Source organism: Leptonotus elevatus, chromosome 3 (assembly GCF_054856555.1).
Source record: "Leptonotus elevatus isolate MCC_2025b chromosome 3, RoL_Lele_1.0, whole genome shotgun sequence".
NCBI lineage: Eukaryota > Metazoa > Chordata > Actinopteri > Syngnathiformes > Syngnathidae > Leptonotus > Leptonotus elevatus.
In genome coordinates this window covers 9,701,165-9,723,592 of record NC_141241.1, presented here as the reverse complement: position 1 = coordinate 9,723,592, position 22,428 = coordinate 9,701,165, and the positions used below count along the sequence as shown (strand labels likewise).

The following is a 22,428-nucleotide window of genomic DNA, read 5'->3' as shown; positions in this document are numbered from 1 at the left end:
CTAACTAAAATATATCTCCCATAACAGGTGTTGTTGTCTAGTGTAGTATTGGTTTACATACAACCAACGTCAACGACCAGACAAATAAATAAACAAACAAAAGTATTGTAATAAGTAAAACTTTGTCTCCATCTATCGGCATCATGCTGCAATTGCAACCGGATCCACTCTAACCTCTTCCAAACATGGCAACCAGATGGGGGATCTGCGGTGCAGGCAAGATCAGCCACGACTTCGCGGTGGCCCTAAAAACCCTTCCGCCTGAAGACCACCAGGTATCAGTGCCTAAGTAGCTAGTGAATCCCTCGCTCCCATCAAAACAGGTTTACTCCACATTTCTATTGCTTATCCAAGGATTCAGTTTAGCGTTTGCAAAGGGACGTCTGACCATGAGTGCAAAGTTCTAAGCTCAACCACGTTTATTTGCCGTTTTCTCTTGCTTCCAATTTGTTATTTACGCTCTAAAGTGCACGTCAACGACTCAAATGCTGGTGCCGCTCTAATAATTTGACATCATAGCTTTTAGAATGTTCTTAGGTGCTAATGTATGCATGTTACTAGCCAGTGATAATATTTGTAGTCATGGGAACATTTTCCACCATTCATTTTTTTTAAATACCTTTTAAGTATTTTTAGGATTTATAATGCTTGTCCTCATTAGGGGTCACGGGTGAGCTGGACATGCAGCTGACGGAAGAGCAGTGAGAGCACATGGGCTAATGGCAAACCAAAAAATAGCAAACAACAACAAAATCACACTCACATTTACACCAAACTACAGTTTAGAGCCTTTAAGCACACACCATCACAGGAAGAGCATTCAAAGTCCACGTAGAAAGGTAGCCGAGATCCAAATTACTTGCTAATCACCAGCTCACCGTAAAAAATTAATTGTTTTTAATAAATACTTGTATGAGTTTAATTCATTCACTGCCAATGACAGCTAAAAATGTCAAAAATTCATTTGAACTATTTCTATTAGTTTAGCATTTTTTCCTACTTTTGGTAACTAGAGTATGAAAACCTAGAAAAAAAATATTGTACATTTAGAACAGATATAAAAATGTGTGATTAATTGTGAGTTAACTCTTCCCCTCACAGCTGACACGGGCGCCGAAAGGAATGAGGACCGTCAGCACAATGATGGTTGAGGCCAAGCTCTTAAAGGAGGCCTAGACGGAAAAAATATTGTACATTTAGAACAGATATAAAAATGTGTGATTAATTGTGAGTTAACTAGTGAAGTCATGCGATAAATTACAGGGGGGAAATATTTTCTTTAAAAAAAGAAGAAAAGATTATTCAAAATTAGGGTCGTCAGGCGATTACATTTTTTAATCGTAATTAATCGCATGACTTCACTAGTTAACTCATGATTAATCACAAATTTTATATCTGTTCTAAATGTACAAAAAAAATGTTTCTAGGTTTTCACACTCTTGTTAACAAAAGTGGGAAATAATGTTAAACAAATAGAAATAGTTCAAATGAATTTTGACGTCTTTAGCCGTCAATGGCAGTGAATGAATTAAACTCATACAAGTATTTACTAAAAACGATTAATTTTACGGTGAGCTGGTGAATGAGTTAAACAGATGACTTCACTTATCAAATTGTGTTCTAACAGGTTGTGGCTGTGGCTGCCCGCAACTTGGAGCGCGCGCAGGAGTTTGGCAAAAAGCACGGCATCCGTGCGTCTTACGACAGCTATGAAGAACTGGCCAAAGATCCAAATATTGGTTGGTTTGCATAAAGAGCCCTGTGGGTCAAACGTAGACAGTTGGCTTATAGTCTACAAAATGAATAAATAATTAACAGATGTCTGTGTGTGTTTTTAGATGTGGTGTACGTCGGCGTGATCCACCCGTTCCACCTGAAGAGCTGCTTGCTGTTCATGGATGCCCAAAAAAATGTTTTATGCGAGAAGCCTCTGGCCATGAACGCTAGGGAGGTGAAGGAGATCCTGGACTCGGCCAGGAGGAACAATGTCTTCCTCATGGAGGTGATCGCGCTTTTTGACTAAACAAATCCAAAAGCAAAAGCTGAACAGTGTGACAGTATTAGCTTATGACGCTACATGGTGGGTAAAAAGTAGAACGCATGGACACCAACGATTGGGTTCGGACATCGTCTCCAAGTGACGGGTTGCCCTGGCCAATTTAAATCTTCCAGGCGGCTCTTTATTAAACGTACTTTGTTTGCTTAGGGAAAAGGAAATGACAGGATCCGGTTCACGGTAAAAACTGCGACTCAACACGTGGTGACCTTGAGGACCACAAGAGTAGCCCGCAGGCTTGTTCCAAAAATAGCTTACCAGTACATTGTGATTTTCTAGAAATATTGTATAAGCATGGAATTGTATTGCATTCAATTGGGAAAAAAAAAAAGTCATGTTTTTCAGAAAGTTATTTTGGGAGAGCTTTGTTTTCTTTCAATAATTCTAGTGTTTTTTCAATAATTCTTCCCCCCCCCCCATTTTTATTATTATTTATTATTTTATTATTATTTTAATTTATTTAATATTTTTCCGTTTTTGGAAGAAAAAAAAATTCCTGTCACAGAAAACAAAATATTCCAGAAAACAAAAAAAAAAAAAATATATATATATACATTTTATATCTGTTCTAAATGTACAATAAAACAAATCTAGATTGTCATACCGTTGTTAAAGTAGAAACAAATGTTAAACTAATAGAAATAGTTACAATTATTTTTTGACGTTTATAACCGTCAATGGCAGTGAATGAGTTAACATCTTAATATGAATAGATATAACTAGGGCTGTCACTAAAGCATATTTTTAGAATTAATTATCCTTAAAATCAGTCAGGCAATTGCTCCGCTCCTGTTTCAAGGTAGACATTTTTTGTGTCACTTAGTTTTTGTGGTCTTCTTTCCAGCCATAATAATATATCAAACTGGTAGCACTTCACACTAATCAATAACCAAGATTTAGTTCTCTGCTTCAAAAAGGTTGGTGACCGACCCCCTTGTCCCAGACCCTTAGAGAGACAACTGACTTATGTACTACACTTTAGATAAATGGAGATAAATAATAATAAAGCTATGTAACTACCTACATAGCGAGTTGAATCCCTGGCTGAGCCACAAATCTAACATATGGTGTCCAGAGTTCAAAACAAACCCAGGTAAATGCATAGCAGTAGTGCATCGTAATTGAAATCCCTTAAGAATCAATCGTTGCGATCGTCTCGGCTGTAAAATTATCCAGATTCAATTTGATTTTGGATAAAGCTAAGCATCTCTCTGCAGGTTTTCATAGATGACAAGTGAAAATCCAACCCAATCAAACGTCGTCTGTTGTAGGCCGTGTGGAGTCGGTTCTTCCCGGCCTCGGTGGAGATCCGGCGGCTGCTCTCTCAAGGGGAACTGGGCGAGGTGAAGATGGTGAGGGCCGAATTCGGCCAGCCCCTCATGCATTTGCCCCGATCGATGGACAAGGAGCAGGGCGCGGGTACCATGCTGGACCTCGGCATCTACCCGCTGCAGTTCTCCATCATGGCGTACGGCGGAGAAAAGCCCGAGAGCGTCAAGGCCGCGGGGGTCTGTACGGAGACGGGTACGTACGAGGACGTGATTTTCAAGTTATGGTATGGTGCTTTGAGATAAGAGCGTTTTTCGATAATTAAAAAAAAAATGCTTTGACCTACGAGCACAAACTTGACCTACTATTATTATATTATATAGGGAAAAAAAGTAAAATTTCCATAATATATCTCCTTTAAATATTTACTTTATGGTCACACCTGGTGGGTCCTCTCAGTAAAAAGTGCCACAACAAGCCAAAGAAAAAGGCATAAGAGTTACCGGTAATCATCTAATGCTGGCTCAAATGCGTTTCCAGGAGTGGATGAGACCGCGGTGGTCACTCTCAAGTTCTCTAGAGGCCGCATGGCCGTGATCACATGCTCCTCGGGGCTGCAGCTCGCCAACGACGCCGTCATCGTGGGCATCAATGGCAACATCAGGGTAAGTCTCAAGGAATTGTTTCTCTCCCTGGTCTGAAGGCGGGGCTTGTGGGTGGGGGGTGGGGCTGAGATGACATGGCAAGTATGAATCACAATCACATCTCATTGTTGTACAGATCCCTGCTCACATGTGGTGCCCCACATCTTTAGTGGTGAACGGGAAGGAGAGCACGTTTCCTGTCCCGGATCCTGACTTACCCCTCAACTTCCTCAACAGCACCGGAATGCGCTACGAGGCGGAGGCGGTGCGACAGTGTTTGCTTAAAGGTATCGTGATAAACTCTGCGAGCTGTTGAACTCACACGTCTCAACTCAAGTGAACTTTTGCCGGCTGGAACGCAACACGGAGGTAGCTTTTGTGCATATCATGCTTCTCCAGCTAAATGTACTTGAAATATTTATGACAGTGCAAACATCACATGACCAAACCCAGAAAACAGGTGAGCTGTGATTGGTCATTAACTGAGCAACTGTGACGCCATTTTCTGGTGACAGTAAATTACAAAATGGCCGACCACAGAGTAATATAAAAAGCGGTGGGTTTTACACAAATTAATCCGAACACTGTGTCCAGACTAGTGAGGGCACATTAAACATATTGTATTTTTATTTTTTTTTAAAGAAAAAAGATCTGACTTTTAAGTTTAGGGGTGTCAGGCGATACATTTTTTAAATCATAATTAATCACATGACTTCAATAGTAACTCACGATTAATCGCAAAATTTATACCCATTCTAAATGTACAATAAAATGTGTAATAATCCCCCCCCCCCGAGTTTTCATACTCTTAACTCTTTGACTGCCAGACGTTTTCAGAAAAGGGATGCCGCCAGTGCCAGCCGATTTAAGCATTTTGACTGATTTTCAAGGTCCACAGAAAATGTTCTGTTTGGACTATGGAAACACACGTACTACCAAATGAAAGATTGGACTTTCATCTTTCATCAGAAAAAAAGAGTTTGTTTCTACCTTATTCCGTTCTTTAGTAATCAACAATAGAAAATGGTTAGTTTGACCCAATTTCGCCCGTGTTGGACCAAAATACGGAGAAATCAAGCTTTTAGTGAAACGATATTATTTCATGCATTCTAGTGAATTTGACACTTCTTTTTGTCCATGAATGATGCCACAAACACCTAAATAGTGCTTTACTTCTATAAAACACTACCACCAAGAATGAAAAAGTGTTTTTTGATAGCAAAATACGTTTATTTACATTCAACAGTGTAACAATTTGACAACAATTTGGCAAACTATTTACAAATGTGTGCAACTGTGGTGCTATTTACAAATATGTGGATGTTTCAACGACAGTTTTTCTTTTTGTAACACTCTCCTGCGTGCAAAGAGACGTAACAGCATTTGCACAACAGATTGCCTCTTCGCGTGTGCCACTTTCTTGCAGGCCGTTTTTTTCCGGGGAATAGCAAGTATATACTGCAGTGTGTGTCAAGTCTAATATCAGGATCATGCTACGGTTACGTTACGGTGGTGTTACGTCTCGCTTCCCCGTGTCCTTCAGTTGCTATACCGGGTGGTAGGAGATCCATTTTATCCACTCCATTCATGGTGGCATCGTAGTCCAGAAACAGTGTCTTCTCCGTGATCAGACTGTACCCGCTCCTCCGATGAATATGCATTGGACTCGGGGTACTCTTCATTGTCCGATCGAATGTCCGCTTGTGCAGCTCCGCGTTTTCCGGCCTTAGCAGCGCTAGCCGCGCTAGCCGCGCTTTGCCGATGAGGCTTACTACTTGTTCATAACAGTCACGCCAAAGCTTCCAACTTTGGCGTAGAGCTCGTTGTCATCTTCATCATCATAATCAATCTGCATTGGTCGATGCCAACTCTCCATCGCCCGATCGAATGTCCGATTGTGTAGAAGTACCCGGCCGGCTATTGTGCGCGTTTTCCGGCCTTAGCAGCGCTAGCCGCGCTAGCCGCGCGTAGCCGGTGAGGCTTACTACTTGTTCATAACAGTCACGCCAAAGCTTCCAACTTTGGCGTAGAGCTCGTTGTCATCTTCATCATCATAATCAATCTGCATTGGTCGATGCCAACTCTCCATCGCCCGATCGAATGTCCGATTGTGTAGAAGTACCCGGCCGGCTATTGTGCGCGTTTTCCGGCCTTAGCAGCGCTAGCCGCGCTAGCCGCGCGTAGCCGGTGAGGCTTACTACGTGATAGTAACAGGCCAAAGCTTCCAACTTTGGCGTAGAGCTCGTTGTCATCATCATCGTTGACATCAATGCGCTTTTTAGTATTGATTGATGCTTTCCGTCTTTGAAAAAAATGCTCAAGCTGAGCTGCTTGTAACCGGTTGCTTGGTCAAGCCATTGTGGCTTGGATCAGCCATTGTCTCCTCAACACTCTAGCTCCGCCTCACGTCTTCTACTGACGCCCACGGTGGGCGGCCCATCCAACCTTGTGCAAAGAGAGTCATCGCTGCCCTCTAGGGGCCAAAACGAGTCTTTGACTAATCAGATCAGCCTGATTCTTTCAGCACAGCTGCCCAAGGCTTTCCTGCACCCGTTTTTGAAAAAAAAAAAAAAAAACATAGGGGACGTCTTTTAACGTCCTCGGCGCCCTTCCCTAGGTTTATGCTAAACGTTTTATAACGTTTATGGCAGTCAAAGAGTTAAACATAAAAAGTGGGGGGGAAAAATGTTAAACTAATAGAAATATTGCTGCATTTATTAGTCATTGATACAGTAATTTAATAATTCATCACATTTAGTTAAAACTAAAAAAGATGTACTGTAAAAAAACGAGTGTGATAATGATTTGTTGGTAATTTTTCTGCCACTAGATGGCATAATTGCATATGTAAAACGGTGACAGCTCAGTGCATTTTTCTTTTCATATTAAGAGCTATCTAATCTTTAACATGAAGTAACTTGTAAAATTCTGCACATTTTAAAAATTGCTAAATACAACTTGACCCTAGTCTCCACAAATATATGCATTATTATTACATTTCTTACTGTTAAAGGTTAGTGGGGTTAAGTAAGGGGCGGGGTCATTAATCGCGTGTTTAAAAAATTTGTTGCGTTAAAGGAACTTTAACTCAAAACTACCAGTAATTTTGACAACCCTATTTTGGGTACAGACAAGTGTAACATAAAACTGCTTTTCTTTAAATGGACAATGACGAATATACCTGTTTTGTCTACTGCAGGCCTGAAGGAGAGTCCAGTGATGTCACATGCCGACTCTCTTCTGCTGGCCGAAGTGGAGGACGAAGTGCGTAGGCAGGTGGGCGTGGTCTACAGCCAAGACTCTGGCTAAGGGTCCAACCAGAGACAATGAGCCAACTCACTGGGAATGCAAATCATTTTTGGGATTTTTGGCATTATGCGTCTTTGCTCTTATTGCACAATTTTTCTTATTTTTCAATAAATATAGATAAATATAAATACGGTACATTATTTTTGAAACAGTTAAATAAAGTGCTTTGCAAAGACATTTTGGTATTGGTCTCTTAAACTGCCAGAGGGGTATTCAAAATATGTATATTATTGCAGAGTAGCACCCTATAATGTTAATAATTTACTGAAAATGTAATTGAAAAAAATCTTGACTGATATAGTAATATATATTTTTTACTGATGATGTACATACTCTATAGAAACGTGTTGACCTTTCATAGTGTGTGTATGTTTAACCTCCTCCTCCGCACACTGGCACTCATCCTGCCAAATGTACAAACTGCAAGTGGAATAACCCCAAACACATGATAATGAAATGAACTTGAAATGTGACACTTCCTGACGTTTGTTATAAGTGAGCCAATTGCATCGGATGAAAAAGGATCACATTCCTGGGCAGCAAGAATTTTCTGTTGCGCCTGACTTGGAGGATACGCACGCACTCACTCACAAGTCGACCCGGATCGACTCGCACGCTCGCGAACATGGCAACCAGGTGGGGAATCTGCAGCGCCGGCAAGATCAGCCATGACTTCATGGTGGCCATGAAAACGCTGCCACCCGAACACCACCAGGTACAACCAGGTTATGAGATGCTCTCACACACACACACACACGCACACACTCTTTGAGCACGTGCCACTAATTTCAATTTGCATATTTGTTCGGTACTTCAGCTGCTGTCTTGTGCAATACTAACTGTCTATTGTCCGTGTGCAACATTCACTTTATCTTAAGCAACTGAAAATGATTGTTCTACTTTTTTGGGGAAGGGTTAACATGCATAACCTTTTGAAAAAATTGGAAAAAAAAGTTATTAGTTATTAGTCATTTATTTTTAGATAATTTTATTTTGGTGGATATTCAGATATATTTGATATTTGATGCTCAACAAATGCTAACAGTCATATAAATCCAGCATCATAAAGTGCTTTAATGCAGACTCTTTCAATTTGAGTGCACTTTTGACTACTTTAATCAGTTGCAGGAATGTAAGTTATATAAGTACTTATGGATGTTTTGCTACCACTATTATTTTCAGACCGATACCAGTACGAGTACTCCACTCTTGAGTAGTCGCCGATACTTATATATCATATTTTTCCCCCTTAACTCATTTAATGCCATTAACAGCTATAGACGTCAAAAATTCATTTGAACTATTTCTATTAGTTTAACTTTTTTTTTCAATTTTTAACAAGAGTTTGAAAACTTAGAATTTTTTTTTGTACATTTAGAACAGATTTGTGATTAATCGTGAGTTAACTGGTGAAGTCATGCGATTAATTACGAATAAAAAATTTAATTGCCTGATGCCCCTAATTTTTTAATAATCTTATCTTTTTTTTCTTTTATATATATAATTTTTTATATAATTTTTTTTTCTTTGTAAAGTTTCCTTCTCCCCCGTTGGTATCTCTGGCTCTAGTTCAATCACGTCTTTTAAGAGAATACAATACCCAACAGGAAATGGGCAGAAGGATTTGAAGACTTTTTTTTTTTCCTCTGACAGGCCGTGGCTGTGGGCTGCCCGCAGTTTAGATGACGCCAAGAAATTTGGCAAAACGCACAACATCCCTCGAACGTACGGCAGCTACGAGGAGCTGGCCAAAGACCCCAACATCGGTCAGTGGCAGACCCGTTGGGTCTATTTTGTGGTTTGTCGGCATGCGTTCCTATGATTTGTCTGTGCGTGCAGACGTGGTGTACATCGGCACCATTCAGACCAACCACCTGAGCTCCTGTTTGCTCTTCCTTAACGCCAAGAAGCCCGTCCTGTGTGAGAAGTCCCTGGGAATGACAACCAAGGAGGTGAAGGAGATCTTGGCCTGTGCCAAGAAGAACAACGTCTTCTTCATGGAGGTAAAAGAGCAGGTTGAAACAACCGGATCACTAAATTTGGATTGTTCTAAGTGATACAAACTATTAGTATACGAAAAACTACTGTACTGTCGAAACAACTTTTTTTCCCCACAATTTTGGGCTCCCTCTAGTGGTATGCGAAAGAATGACTGAATTTAATGTTTAAACTGCATGTTGCATTAAAACTTTTTTTTAATCTAATACAGCAGAGTTTTTGAGAAAAGTTCATTTGTATTAAATAGATTTTTTGTTTTTGTTTTTTACAACTTTTTGTTTTTTGAGGCGTATTTTTCTTGAAAATTCTCTTTGAATTTTTTTTTAAAAAAGAAAATACTTTTTTACCGTCCGTACTCAAATTAATCTGTGGATCTTTTCCAGGCCATTTGGGCCAGATTTTTCCCGGCCTACTGCGAGCTCCGTAAGCTGCTCGCCGAGGGAGCGATCGGTGACGTGAGGATGGTCCGATCCGAGTTCGGCCTGTCTGTGCTGCCTCTGCCCAGACTGGAGCTGAAGGAGCTTGGCGGAGGAGCGCTGCTGTACATCGGCCTCTACCCGCTGCAGTTCTCCCTCATGGTGTATGGCGGAGAGAGGCCAGAGAGCATCAAAACCGAGGGCGTCATCCTGGATACTGGTAATGTAAAATAAGATGACATTATAATTATGAAGCACATCTTTCATATGCAATTGTATTTTCCAGGAGTGGATGAGACCTTGGTGGTGACGCTCAAATTTTCCAGAAACAGGATGGCCGTGTTCACCACCTCCTCGGGCCTGAAGCTCCATAACGATGCCATCGTTGTGGGCAGCAAAGGGTTAATCCGGGTAATGTTACCATGACTGCACTTATGCCAGCTTGCATGCAACTGCCCTGCTGTTTTCTGACTGACTTTTCCTGACTGTTTCTTGAATTTGATTTCCTCATGCCTGTTGTGCGTTCACCCAGTTCCCATCGCACATGTGGTGTCCCGAAGTCATGGTGGTCAATGGGAAGGAGAAGAAGTACCCTCTCCCGGAGCCTCACTTGCCCCTCAACTTCGTCCATAGCACAGGCTTACGCTACGAGGCCGAGGCGGTCCGACAGTGCTTGCTCGAAGGTACGACACTACTACGTATAAGCCATTTATGGGAATTGGTCAAAAAAATAGTTTTAATTGCAATGTAAGGAATCTGCACATTTTGAGAGGATTTTTGTTGTCATCCCAAAAATGTGGACGTGCATCATTTTAAGCAGTTAAACGACTGTCCTGCTATTATTAAAGTGGAAGTCAACCTTGAATATTTCTTGACAATAATATGTTATATGTGACCTCACTAGTCTAAACATGAAATTCTAAATAATATTAAATTTGTGGAAGATGAGTTATGAAGCAAAATCCAGCCAATTTTGTCCATCTCAGGGAGCGGACATTGCTCAGGGCTCAGGCAATGACCAATCACAACTCACCTGTTTTCGGAAGCTGAGCTGTGATTGGTTGTTGCCAGAGCAACATTGATGTCATCTTCAGCCGACAGCAAGTGGCAAAATGGCCGCCCCCTGAGATTAATAAAAACGGCTAGATTATGCTGTTTAACTCATATTTCACAAATGTAATATTAATCAGAATGTCATGTTTGGACTAATGAGGTCACATTTTTGGGGGGTTGAATTTCTGCATACACCGGTCATAAAATGTTATCTGATATTAACGTAAGTCACAATAATAGACAGACAAGTCTGCTTAGACTAATACCGCACAAAAATGTTCTGATGTGTTTTTTTAAATTTTTTTATTACACACGTTAACTTTCACAGAGTGGAAAAGTACAATTATGTAAAGCCCTAGATCAGGAGACAGCCAACCACGAGTCCACGCCATATGACAAGAAAGGAGGTGTATATATATATATATATATATAAAATTCTCATGAAGCATGGCCCAATTTGAACCGTTCCTAGCAGATAATAGTTCCCAGAATAGCCTACCTACAATTAGTAGCATGACTTGTGTATTAGTTGACAGTATAAAAGATTGTAAATGGAGAAAATCCAACTCCTTGCTACTCTCACAAGGATGACTAAAGCACATACGGGTTTAGGAAAACGGTGTTGGTTTATTCTAGTGATGATAAAGTCAAAAAATGTTTTTGCAAAATATGCTGCAATTCAGGCAATTCCAGAGGATTCCGTTTCTCTTGCACTTTGATCAGAACTCATTCCTCATCATGCACGGCTGCAGGCTTGTCTGCATAAGAATCAGTAATGCTATTCACCTTGTGGGTGGAAGGCTGCCTATCCGAGTACGCATGTCACATGTGTCTTTTCTCCAATGCAGGAAAGAAGGAGTGTTCCATCATGTCTCACGCAGACTCTCTGCTGCTCGCTGAAGTCAAAGAGGAAATTCTTAAACAAGTTGGAGTTGTGTATGATTAAATGTTCTTTTTTTTTGTTTTGAGAAAGCTTTATTTTAGGGGTGTAAATGTCTTTACAGATTTTTTTTTTTCTTTGAGGGAAATTTAACGTGAAAGGAATGGACACAGGAAGTGAAAATTGCAAAGCCACCACTAACCCCACCCGGAATAGTTGTCATGGTGTTTTGGTCTCGAGTTGTTATGTTGCCTATAATGCTTAGCCGTTCATGTAACAGGTGCCGGAGAGAACGGTGGAGTGTTATACAGAAAACAGGCAGATATGACGCATCACACATGTTTTTCTTACACTATTGCATGGGTAATAGCTGTGCACTGGCTCCACATGCTGTTATATTTGAGTACTGCATGTGAACAACTGACTTTGCCCATCGTCTTGTCAAAAATGTATTTCACTCTTTAAAATAAAATAAATGAAAGGGGACAGATAGAAGTAAAAACTTGTTATATAGTTCCCTGATCTAACACACACACAAAATAATCAACACAAAATGAATGACAGCGGGTGGTCCAGACGCTTTCAACAATTCTATAAAATGTTTTGTGCTATATATATATTTTTTTTATTATATTTTTCCAGTAATTGTGCTTTTATACATAAAAAAAAAAATACAGATAGACTGAGAAAATTTTGTTTACAATCCATATTGTTGCACAAACTGACATCTTGAGTTGAAATACATTGTTCTTTTTGTTTTGTTCTATATTAAGGTTTGGAAAAAATGTCTGCGCCTCTTAATTTGTACTCACTCATGAATGGCTTTATACATTATTTTAAGGCAGTTAAACTCCATCAATTCATTAACATGCAAAAATTAACTTCTAGTATTTTAGTCTTTTGAAGAAAGAAGGTCTTTTTTTCATTATCATATTACACCTGTCCAAAATTCCCCAGATCAAGTTATATTTAAAATGTGAATGCTTATTTCAGAATTGCATTCACTTTGTTCTATATTTGTATAACTGTCATATAAAATGAATCTCAAATAGAACTGACACTAATGCAAAACTTTACCCATATCCATGGCGAAGTTGACACGCATGTCGACATCCTCGGCCCAGACATCATGGGCAGGGGCAGTGTAGAGGACTGGAAAGATCCCGCGGTACAGGTGAGCTTGGCGAGCAGTCTGGGTGTTACGGGTCACGGCCAGGATGGGGGCGCAGGGCCTGTACCTGGAGATAAGGTGGGCGGACCTGCAAGAAAACAACAACAACAACTCAAATGTTTGTAGTTGACCTTAAATAAAAAAAATGGTAATACTGTTAAAAAGGTAAGTATATAAAAAAAAATGACTTTTCCATTGCACATCAGTTCTAACAGCCTTTATTTTCCACTTGAGCAACAAGCAGTGTTTTACGATACACATACAGAATCGACCAGACAGAAAAACTGTGCAGTGGAAAACTAGCATTTTAGAACGCAGGAGTGTGTTAGGCCACAAATATCCAACTTGTCAATTGCTGTCCTCTTTCACCTACATCACAGTGCAATCAAAAAACACATTCATTCACACATGCTATATGGACAAAAAGTCCATACAGTGCACTTACCCTAGTTGACTAAGGGCATCCTCGTCCGTGTCTTACCTCCCGGTCTTGGTGAGAACAATAATGGCACTAGCGCAGCACTTGAAAGACGACTCCACAGCTCCGACAGCCGCCACCTCGGACGGGTCTCTGGTCAGATGGGAGTGTCGCCTAAGCTCCTCAAACAGCTTGCTGTGGAAAGTGGCTGCCTCGGCCTCACGGGCGATCTAAGCCAACCCCGGGGGGAATCAATTGGGGAAGGATTGGGGGTTACTTACAATCACTCACACCACATCATTCACACATCTGGGAAGGGCTTGAAATCACACCACTCAAGTCTCCTGGTTGATATTATCCGTTTTATTGTGTTTAAATAGACCTTTTCATAAAGTTGATATATAAAAATAGATGGCAAAGTATTATAGGTGGCAGGAAGCACTGACTGCTGACCTGAAGTCCCTAAATTGAAGAACCATCATTTTTTTCCCTACAGCAGAAAACTTGTTTGAGGTTGCCTTGCCATTCCCCAAAAGGTTAGTTTAAAAAAAGAATAAGGTTAGGTTAAAAATAAATAAAAATAAAATAAATAAAAAGTAATAATAATCTAATAGTGATGGCATATTTGATATACACTTTTACTATTCTAATAGTATACAATTCTAGAGGAACAGATGGGGAACCAAACCTCCATCACTGGGTTTAAGAAAGACATTCCCTCACTGTATCTATAAAAAGTTTGGTTAGGTTGTCTTTTTTTTGCGCAATTTAGCAAAACTAACGGCTAGCCTGCTAGCTAACATCAGGGCTAGTTTAGGCGGCACTAATGCAAGTTAGCATCTGTCCAGCTCTAAAGCAAGTAAAATGAATACTAAAGGAACAGACAAGGAACCAAACCTCCATCACTGGGTCTGGGGAAGACATTTTCTCACCGTATCTGTATAGTATACAATGTTTGGATAGGTTGTCTTTCTTTTTCAGTAATTTAGCAAAACATAACATCTAGCCTGCTAGCTAACATCAGGGCTAGTTTAGTCATTGCCTGGAAGTACATGTGACATCATGATGAAAAGGTCTACCAACATGGAAAAACAACCTGCAGATTTCTGAATGTGATCGCCAGCCTCTCCCAGGTTTCCATCAGTCCCTGCCTGGCCCTACTCTTCCCCTCACAGCTGACACGAGCGCCGAAAGGAATGAACCCGTCAGCACAATGTTGGCTGAGGCCAACTCTTAAAGGAGGCCTCGACGGAAAAAATATTGTACATTTAGAACAGATATAAAAATGTGTGATTAATTGTGAGTTAACTAGTGAAGTCATGCTATTAATTACGGGGAAAAAATATTTTCTTTAAAAAAAGAAGAAAATATTATTAAAAATTAGGGGCGTCAGGCGATTACATTTTTAAATCATAATTAATCGCATGACTTCACTAGTTAACTCATGATTAATCACAAGTGTTATATCTGTTCTAAATGTACAAAAACAATTTGTTCTAGGTTTTCATACTCTTGTTAACAAAAGTGGGAAATAATGTAAAACAAATAGAAATAGTTCAAATGAATTTTGACGTCTATAGCCGTCAATTGCAGTGAATGAATTAAAGTCATACAAGTATTTACTAAAAACGATTAATTTTACGGTGAGCTGGTGAATGAGTTAAACAGATGACTTCACTTATTAAATTGTGTTATAACAGGTTGTGGCTGTGGCTGCCCGCAACTTGGAGCGCGCGCAGGAGTTTGGCAAAAAGCACGACATCCGTGCGTCATACGTCAACTATGAGGAACTGGCCAAAGATCCAAATATTGGTTTGTTTGCATAAAGAGCCCTGTGGGTCAAACGTAGACAGTTAGCTTATAGTCTACAAAATGAATAAATAATTAACAGATGTCTGTGTGTGTTTTTAGATGTGGTGTACGTCGGCGTGATCCACCCGTTCCACCTGAAGAGCTGCTTGCTGTTCATGGATGCCCAAAAAAATGTTTTATGCGAGAAGCCTCTGGCCATGAACGCTAGGGAGGTGAAGGAGATCCTGGACTCGGCCAGGAGGAACAATGTCTTCCTCATGGAGGTGATCGCGCTTTTTGACTAAACAAATCCAAAAGCAAAAGCTGAACAGTGTGACAGTATTAGCTTATGACGCTACATGGTGGGTAAAAAGTAGAACGCATGGACACCAACGATCGGGTTCGGACATCGTATCCAAGTGACGGGTTGCCCTGGCCAATTTTACATCATCCAGGCGGCTCTTTATTAAACGTACTTTGTTTGCTTAGGGAAAAGGAAATGACAGGATCCGGTTCACGGTCACGGTAAAAACTGCGACTCAACACGTGGTGACCTTGAGGACCACAAGAGTAGCCCGCAGGCTTGTTCCAAAAATACCTTAACAGTACATTGTGATTTTCTAGAAATATTGTATAAGCATGGAATTGTATTGCATTTGCGGTGCGACAGTGTTTGCTTAAAGGTATCGTGATAAACTCTGCGAGCTGTTGAACTCTTGTCATTTTGCCTAAAAACACACATCTCAACTCAAGTGACCTTTTGTCGGCTGGAACGCAACACCGAGGTAGCTTTTGTGCATATCATGCTTCTCCAGCTAAATGTACTTGAAATATTTATGACAGTGCAAACATCACATGACCAAACTCAGAAAACAGGTGAGCTGTGATTGGTCATTACCTGAGCAACTGTGACGCCATTTTCAGCTGACAGTAAATTGCAAAATGGCCGACCACTGAGAGTAATATAAAAAGCGGTGGGTTTTACACAAATTAATCCTAACGCTGTGTCCAGACTAGTGAGGGCACATTAAACATTAAAAAAAAATTTTTAAAGAAAAAATATTTGACTTTTAGGTTTAGGGGTGTCAGGCGATGATTTTTTTTTAAATCATAATTAATCACATTACTTCAATAGTAACTCACGATTAATCGCAAAATTTATATCCATTCTAAATGTACAATAAAATGAATAAAATGTGCAATAATTTCCCCCCGAGTTTTCATACTCTTGTTAACATAAAAAGTGGGGGGGAAATGTTAAACTAATAGAAATATTGCTGCATCTATTAGTCATTGATACAGTAATTTAATAATTCATAAACTTTAGTTAAAACTAAAAAATATGTATTGTACTGTAAAAAAACGAGTGTGATATTGATTTGTTGGTCATTTTTCTGCCACTAGATGGCATAATTGCACATGTATAACAGTGACAGCTCAGTGCATTTTTCTTTTCATATTAAGAGCTATCTAATCTTTAACATGAAGTAACTTGTGAAATTCTGCACATTTTAAAAATGGCTAAATACAACTTGACCCTAGTCTCCACAAATATATGCATTATTATTACATTTCTTACTGTTAAAGGTTAGCGGGTTAAGTAAGGGGCGGTGTCATTAATCGCGTGTTTAAAAAAATTAGTTGCGTTAAAGGAACTTTAACTCAAAACTACCAGTAATTTTGACAACCCTACTTTGGGTACAGACAAGTGTAACATAAAACTGCTTTTCTTTAAATGGACAATGACGAATATACCCGTTTGGTCTACTGCAGGCCTGAAGGAGAGTCCAGTGATGTCACATGCCGACTCTCTTCTGCTGGCCGAAGTGGAGGACGAAGTGCGTAGGCAGGTGGGCGTGGTCTACAGCCAAGACTCTGGCTAAGGGTCCAACCAGAGACAATGAGCCAACTCACTGGGAATGCAAATCATTTTGGGGATTTTTGGCATTATGAGTCTTTGCTCTTATTGCACAATGTTTCTTATTTTTCAATAAATATAGATAAATATAAATACGGTACATTATTTTTGAAACAGTTAAATAAAGTGCTTTGCAAAGACATTTTGGTATTGGTCTCTTAAACTGCCAGAGGGGTATTCAAAATATTTATATTATTGCAGAGTAGCACCCTATAATGTTAATAATTTACTGAAAATGTAATTTAAAAAAATCTTGACTGATATAGTAATATATTTTTTTTTACTTATGATGTACATTTTATATACATACACGTTATGGGTTGAAATCAAATTGCACTGAAAATGAATATATACATTACCTGTCAATTTTACATTTTTAGTTATGAGGAAAAAAAGACCAACCTAAAAATGCAATCACTCATTACATTATATGTAAAATTATTGCATTTTTCATTTTCAAGCATCATGTTTACAATTTAAGGAAATTATGGCAGTGTTCCAGGCAGCACGGTGGTATGGTGATTAGCGCATCAGGTTTGAATCTCCTTTGGAAATTTTTTATGTGGCGTTTGCATGATCTTTGGCTAATCCGGTTTGCTCTCTTTCCAAAAACAGGAAGTAAAAATGTGTCACTCTGCAGTTACACGTCTTCCACAAACATGCGTGTTAGCTTAGCCTCTTGCTAGCGGACTTCATAAGCCTTTGCCAGTATCTTACCGGTACACTACACAGCTCTTTACATTAAGCCAGAGTTACATTTTCTAGCATATTTCATGCTGTTCACACGGTTTCTGTTTCTTCAAATGCTAAAAGGAAGACACACTATTAACTTTGCACTAAAAGTGATTGCAGCTCACCTTGTTATATGAATACAAGCAAGAGCATTGTTATCACTTTGAAGGCATAATTGTTTGGTACAGCTCTTGTAGTGGATCACATGAGAATGTTGTGGCTGGTGGGTATTTTTCCACTTAGCTGTTTTTCTGGCTTCTTGGATGTTACATAAGTTGTGTCTGTGTGTGTGTGTTTGTGTGAAAGTTGACTACAAGCACAACCTCCCTTTTTGGCACTGCTACCTGTTTTTTGTTTTTTTTACTCTATAGAAACTTGTTGACCTTTTATAGTGTGTGTATGTTTAACCTCCCCATATGAGCACACTGGCACTCATCCTGCCAAATGCACAAACTGCTTCAACTGCAAGTGGAAAAACCCCAAACAACACATGATGATGAAATGAACTTGAAATGTGACACTTCCTGACATTTGCTGTAAGTGAGCCAATTGCATCGGCTGAAAAAGGATCACATTCATGGGCAGCAAGATTTTCCTGTTGCGCCTGACTTGGAGGATACGCACGCACTCACAAGTCGCTCGGATCGACTCGCACACTCGCGAACATGGCAACCAGGTGGGGAATCTGCAGCGCCGGCAAGATCAGCCATGACTTCATGGTGGCCATGAAAACGCTGCCACCCGAACACCACCAGGTACAACCGGGTTATGTTACACAAACCCACACACTTTGAACATGTGCCACTAATTTCAATTTGCATATTTGTTCGGTACTTCAGCTGCTGTCTTGTGCAATACTAACTGTCTATTGTCCGTGTGCAACATTCACTTTATCTTAAGCAACTGAAAATGATTGTTCTACTTTTTTGGGGAGGGGTTAACATGCATAACATTTTGAAATAATTGGGAAAAAAAAGTTATTAGTTATTAGTCATTTATTTTTAGATAATTTTATTTTGGTGGATATTCAGATATATTTGATATTTGGTGCTCAACAAATGCTAACAGTCATATAAATCCAGTATCATAAAGTGCTTTAATGCAGACTCTTTCAATTTGAGTGCACTTTTGACTACTTTAATCAGTTGCAGGAATGTAAGTTATATAAGTACTTATGGATGTTTTGCTACCACTATTATTTTCAGACCGATACCAGTACGAGTACTCCACTCTTGAGTAGTCGCCGATACTTATATATTATATTTTTCCCCCTTAACTCATTTAATGCCACTAACAGCTATAGACGTCAAAAATTCATTTGAACTATTTCTTTTAGTTTAACTTTTTTTTTCAATTTTTAACAAGAGTTTGAAAACTTAGAATTTTTTTTGTACATTTAGAACAGATTTGTGATTAATCGTGAGTTAACTAGTGAAGTCATGCGATTAATTACGAATACAAATTTTAATTGCCTGATGCCCCTAATTTTTAATAATCTTATCTTTTTTTTTAATATATATATATATATATATATATATATATAATTTTTTATATAATTGTTTTTCTTTGTAAAGTTTCCTTCTCCCCGTTGGTATCTCTGGCTCCAGTTCAATCACGTCTTTTAAGAGAATACAATACCCAACAGGAAATGGGCAGAAGGATTTGAAGACTTTTTTTTTTTTCCTCTGACAGGCCGTGGCTGTGGCTGCCCGCAGTTTAGATGACGCCAAGAAATTTGGCAAAACGCACAACATCCCTCGAACGTACGGCAGCTACGAGGAGCTGGCCAAAGACCCCAACATCGGTCAGTGGCAGACCCGTTGGGTCTATTTTGTGGTTTGTCGGCATGCGTTCCTATGATTTGTCTGTGCGTGCAGACGTGGTGTACATCGGCACCATTCAGACCAACCACCTGAGCTCCTGTTTGCTCTTCCTTAACGCCAAGAAGCCCGTCCTGTGTGAGAAGTCCCTGGGAATGACAACCAAGGAGGTGAAGGAGATCTTGGCCTGTGCCAAGAAGAACAACGTCTTCTTCATGGAGGTAAAAGAGCAGGTTGAAACAACCGGATCACTAAATTTGGATTGTTCTAAGTGATGCGAACTATTAGTATACGAAAAACTACTCTACTGTCCAAACAACTTTTTTTCCCCACAATATGTTTGGGCTCCCTCTAGAGGTATGCGGAAGAATGACTGAATTTAATGTTTAAACTTTTTTTTTATCTAATACTGCAGAGTTTTTGAGAAAAGTTCTGTTGTATTAAATAGATTTATTTATTTTTTTATAACTTTTTGTTTTTTGAGGCGTATTTTTCTTGAAAATTCTCTTTGAAAAAATAAATAAATAAATAAAATACTTCTTTACCGTACTCGAATTAATGCAATCCGTGGATCTTTTCCAGGCCATTTGGGCCAGATTTTTCCCGGCCTACTGCGAGCTCCGTAAGCTAGTCGCCGAGGGAGCGATCGGTGACGTGAGGATGGTCCGATCCGAGTTCGGCCTGTCCGTGCTGCCTCTGCCCAGACTGGAGCTGAAGGAGCTTGGCGGAGGAGCGCTGCTGGACATCGGCATCTACCCGCTGCAGTTCTCCCTCATGGTGTATGGCGGAGAGAGGCCAGAGAGCATCAAAACCGAGGGAGTCATCCTGGATACTGGTAATGAAAAATAAGATTATACATAATTATACATTTATGAAGCACATCTTTCATATGCAAATGCATTTTCCAGGAGTGGATGAGACCTTGGTGGTGACGCTCAAATTTTCCAAAAACAGGATGGCCGTGTTCACCAGCTCCTCGGGCCTGCAGCTCCATAACGATGCCATCGTTGTGGGCAGCAAGGGGTTAATCCGGGTAATGTTACCATGACTGCACTTGTGCCAACTTGCATTCAACCGCCCTGCTGTTCCCTATTAGCGCCTCGAATGTTAAACAAAGCCACGTTACGCATCGCAGACAAAGAATGGTGTTAAAACAGGTTTTCTTGTTTTTGTTTTCTTGAATTTGATTTCCTCATGCCTGTTGTGCGTTCACCCAGTTCCCATCGCACATGTGGTGTCCCGAAGTCATGGTGGTCAATGGGAAGGAGAAGAAGTACCCTCTCCCGGAGCCTCACTTGCCCCTCAACTTCGTCCATAGCACAGGCTTACGCTACGAGGCCGAGGCGGTCCGACAGTGCTTGCTCGAAGGTACGACGCTACTACGTATAAGCCATTTATGGCAATTGCTCAAAAAAATAAAGTTTTAATTGCAATGTAAGGGATCTGCACATTTTGAGAGGATTTTTGTTGTCATCTCAAAAAGGTGGACGTGCATCATTTTAAGCAGTTAAACGACTGTCCTGCTATTATTAAAGTGGAAGTCAACCTTGAATATTTCTTGACAATAATATGTTATATGTGACCTCACTAGTCTAAACATGAAATTATAAATAATATTAAATTTGTGGTAGATGAGTTATGAAGCAAAATCCAGCCGTTTTTGTCCATCTCAGGGAGCGGACATTTTTCCACTTGCTGTTTGTTGCTCAGGGCTCAGGCAATGACCAATCACAACTCACCTGTTTTCGGAAGCTGAGCTGTGATTGGTTGTTGCCTGAGCAACATTGATGTTATCTTCAGCCGAACGCAAGTGGCAAAATGGCCGCCCCCTGAGATGAATAAAACTGGCTAGATTATGCTGTTTAACTCATATTTCACAAATGTAATATTAATCAGAATGTCATGTTTGGACTAGTGAGGTCACATTTTTGGGGGGTTGACTTCCCCTTTAATGAAAAATATCTAAACTAAGAAATTGATTTTTTTAAATGTTTTGGTTAAACAGAAAAATTTATGCTTTTCATATATGGTAAGGGAATTTACAGGAATGTTTTTAATAAAAAAAATAGATATTTGATTAACATATTTCAACAAAGTTTCCCCCCCCCTGCAAATTCAGTTGGTTTTCTGCTAGTGACAATATTGTGAACACTTTGGAATTTCCAGAATTTCTGCATACACCGGTCATAAAATGTTATCTAATATTAACGTAAGTCACAATAATAGACAGACAAGTCTGCTTAGACTTATAACGCACAAAAATGTTCTGATGTGTGTGTTTTTATTTTATTTTATTACACACGTTAACTTTCACAGAGTGGAAAAGTACAATTATGTAAAGCCCTAGATCAGGAGACAGCCAACCACGAAGCATGACTTGTGTATTAGTTGACAGTATAAAAGATTGTAAATGGAGAAAATCCAACTTCTTGCTACTCTCACAAGGATGACTAAAGCACATATTTGTTTAGGAAAATGGCGTTGGTTTATTCTAGTGATGATAAAGTCAAAACAATGTTTAGCAAAATATGCAGCAATTCCAGAGGATTCCGTTTCTCTTGCACTTTGATCAGAACTCATTCCTCATAATGCACGGCTGCAGGCTTGTCTGCATAAGAATCAGTAATGCTATTCACCTTGTGGGTGGAAGGCTGCCTATCCGAGTACGCATGTCACATTTGTCTTTTCTCCACTGCAGGAAAGAAGGAGTGTTCCATCATGTCTCACGCAGACTCTCTGCTGCTCGCTGAAGTCAAAGAGGAAATTCTTAAACAAGTTGGAGTTGTGTATGATTAAATTTTCGTTTTGTTTTGTTTTGGGAAAGCTTTATTTTAGGGGTGTAAATGTCTTACTTTCCAGATGAATTATCCCCTTTACAGATTTTTTTTTTCTTGGCTAATTTGAACAGAAAAGAAAAAGAGTCTTACAGAAATAAAGCACATACAAAAACAGA

The 22,428-nt window shown here is 39.7% G+C and overlaps 3 protein-coding genes and 1 pseudogene across 4 annotated transcripts; 3 read left to right on the top strand and 1 right to left on the bottom strand.

Moving 5' to 3' along the window:
* Positions 1–132: 132 nt before the first annotated feature.
* On the top strand, positions 133–7,453 carry LOC147176881 (trans-1,2-dihydrobenzene-1,2-diol dehydrogenase-like). Its single transcript, XM_086070859.1, has 7 exons — positions 133–275; positions 1,628–1,739; positions 1,839–2,002; positions 3,328–3,580; positions 3,866–3,990; positions 4,106–4,256; positions 7,169–7,453. The coding sequence occupies exons 1-7, from the start codon at positions 186–188 to the stop codon at positions 7,276–7,278; spliced, it is 1,005 nt and encodes a 334-aa protein (XP_085926985.1). The 5' UTR covers positions 133–185; the 3' UTR covers positions 7,279–7,453.
* Positions 7,454–7,794: 341 nt separating this feature from the next.
* Positions 7,795–11,759, top strand: LOC147176880 (trans-1,2-dihydrobenzene-1,2-diol dehydrogenase-like; annotated as a pseudogene). The gene is made up of 7 exons (XR_015094336.1): positions 7,795–7,993; positions 8,932–9,044; positions 9,118–9,281; positions 9,660–9,912; positions 9,979–10,103; positions 10,225–10,375; positions 11,594–11,759. The product of XR_015094336.1 is annotated as a trans-1,2-dihydrobenzene-1,2-diol dehydrogenase-like (transcript).
* LOC147176879 (pyruvate kinase PKM-like) lies at positions 10,868–14,466 on the bottom strand. Its single transcript, XM_086070860.1, has 3 exons — positions 14,311–14,466; positions 13,278–13,444; positions 10,868–12,884 (listed from the first exon to the last, which is right to left on the bottom strand). Exons 1-3 carry the CDS (start codon positions 14,353–14,355, stop codon positions 12,686–12,688), a joined length of 411 nt encoding a protein of 136 aa, XP_085926986.1. The 5' UTR covers positions 14,356–14,466; the 3' UTR covers positions 10,868–12,685.
* A 3,631-nt stretch (positions 14,467–18,097) lies between these two features.
* On the top strand, positions 18,098–22,428 carry LOC147176878 (trans-1,2-dihydrobenzene-1,2-diol dehydrogenase-like). Its single transcript, XM_086071042.1, has 7 exons — positions 18,098–18,410; positions 19,348–19,459; positions 19,533–19,696; positions 20,058–20,310; positions 20,384–20,508; positions 20,693–20,843; positions 22,174–22,428. Exons 1-7 carry the CDS (start codon positions 18,321–18,323, stop codon positions 22,269–22,271), a joined length of 993 nt encoding a protein of 330 aa, XP_085927168.1. The 5' UTR covers positions 18,098–18,320; the 3' UTR covers positions 22,272–22,428.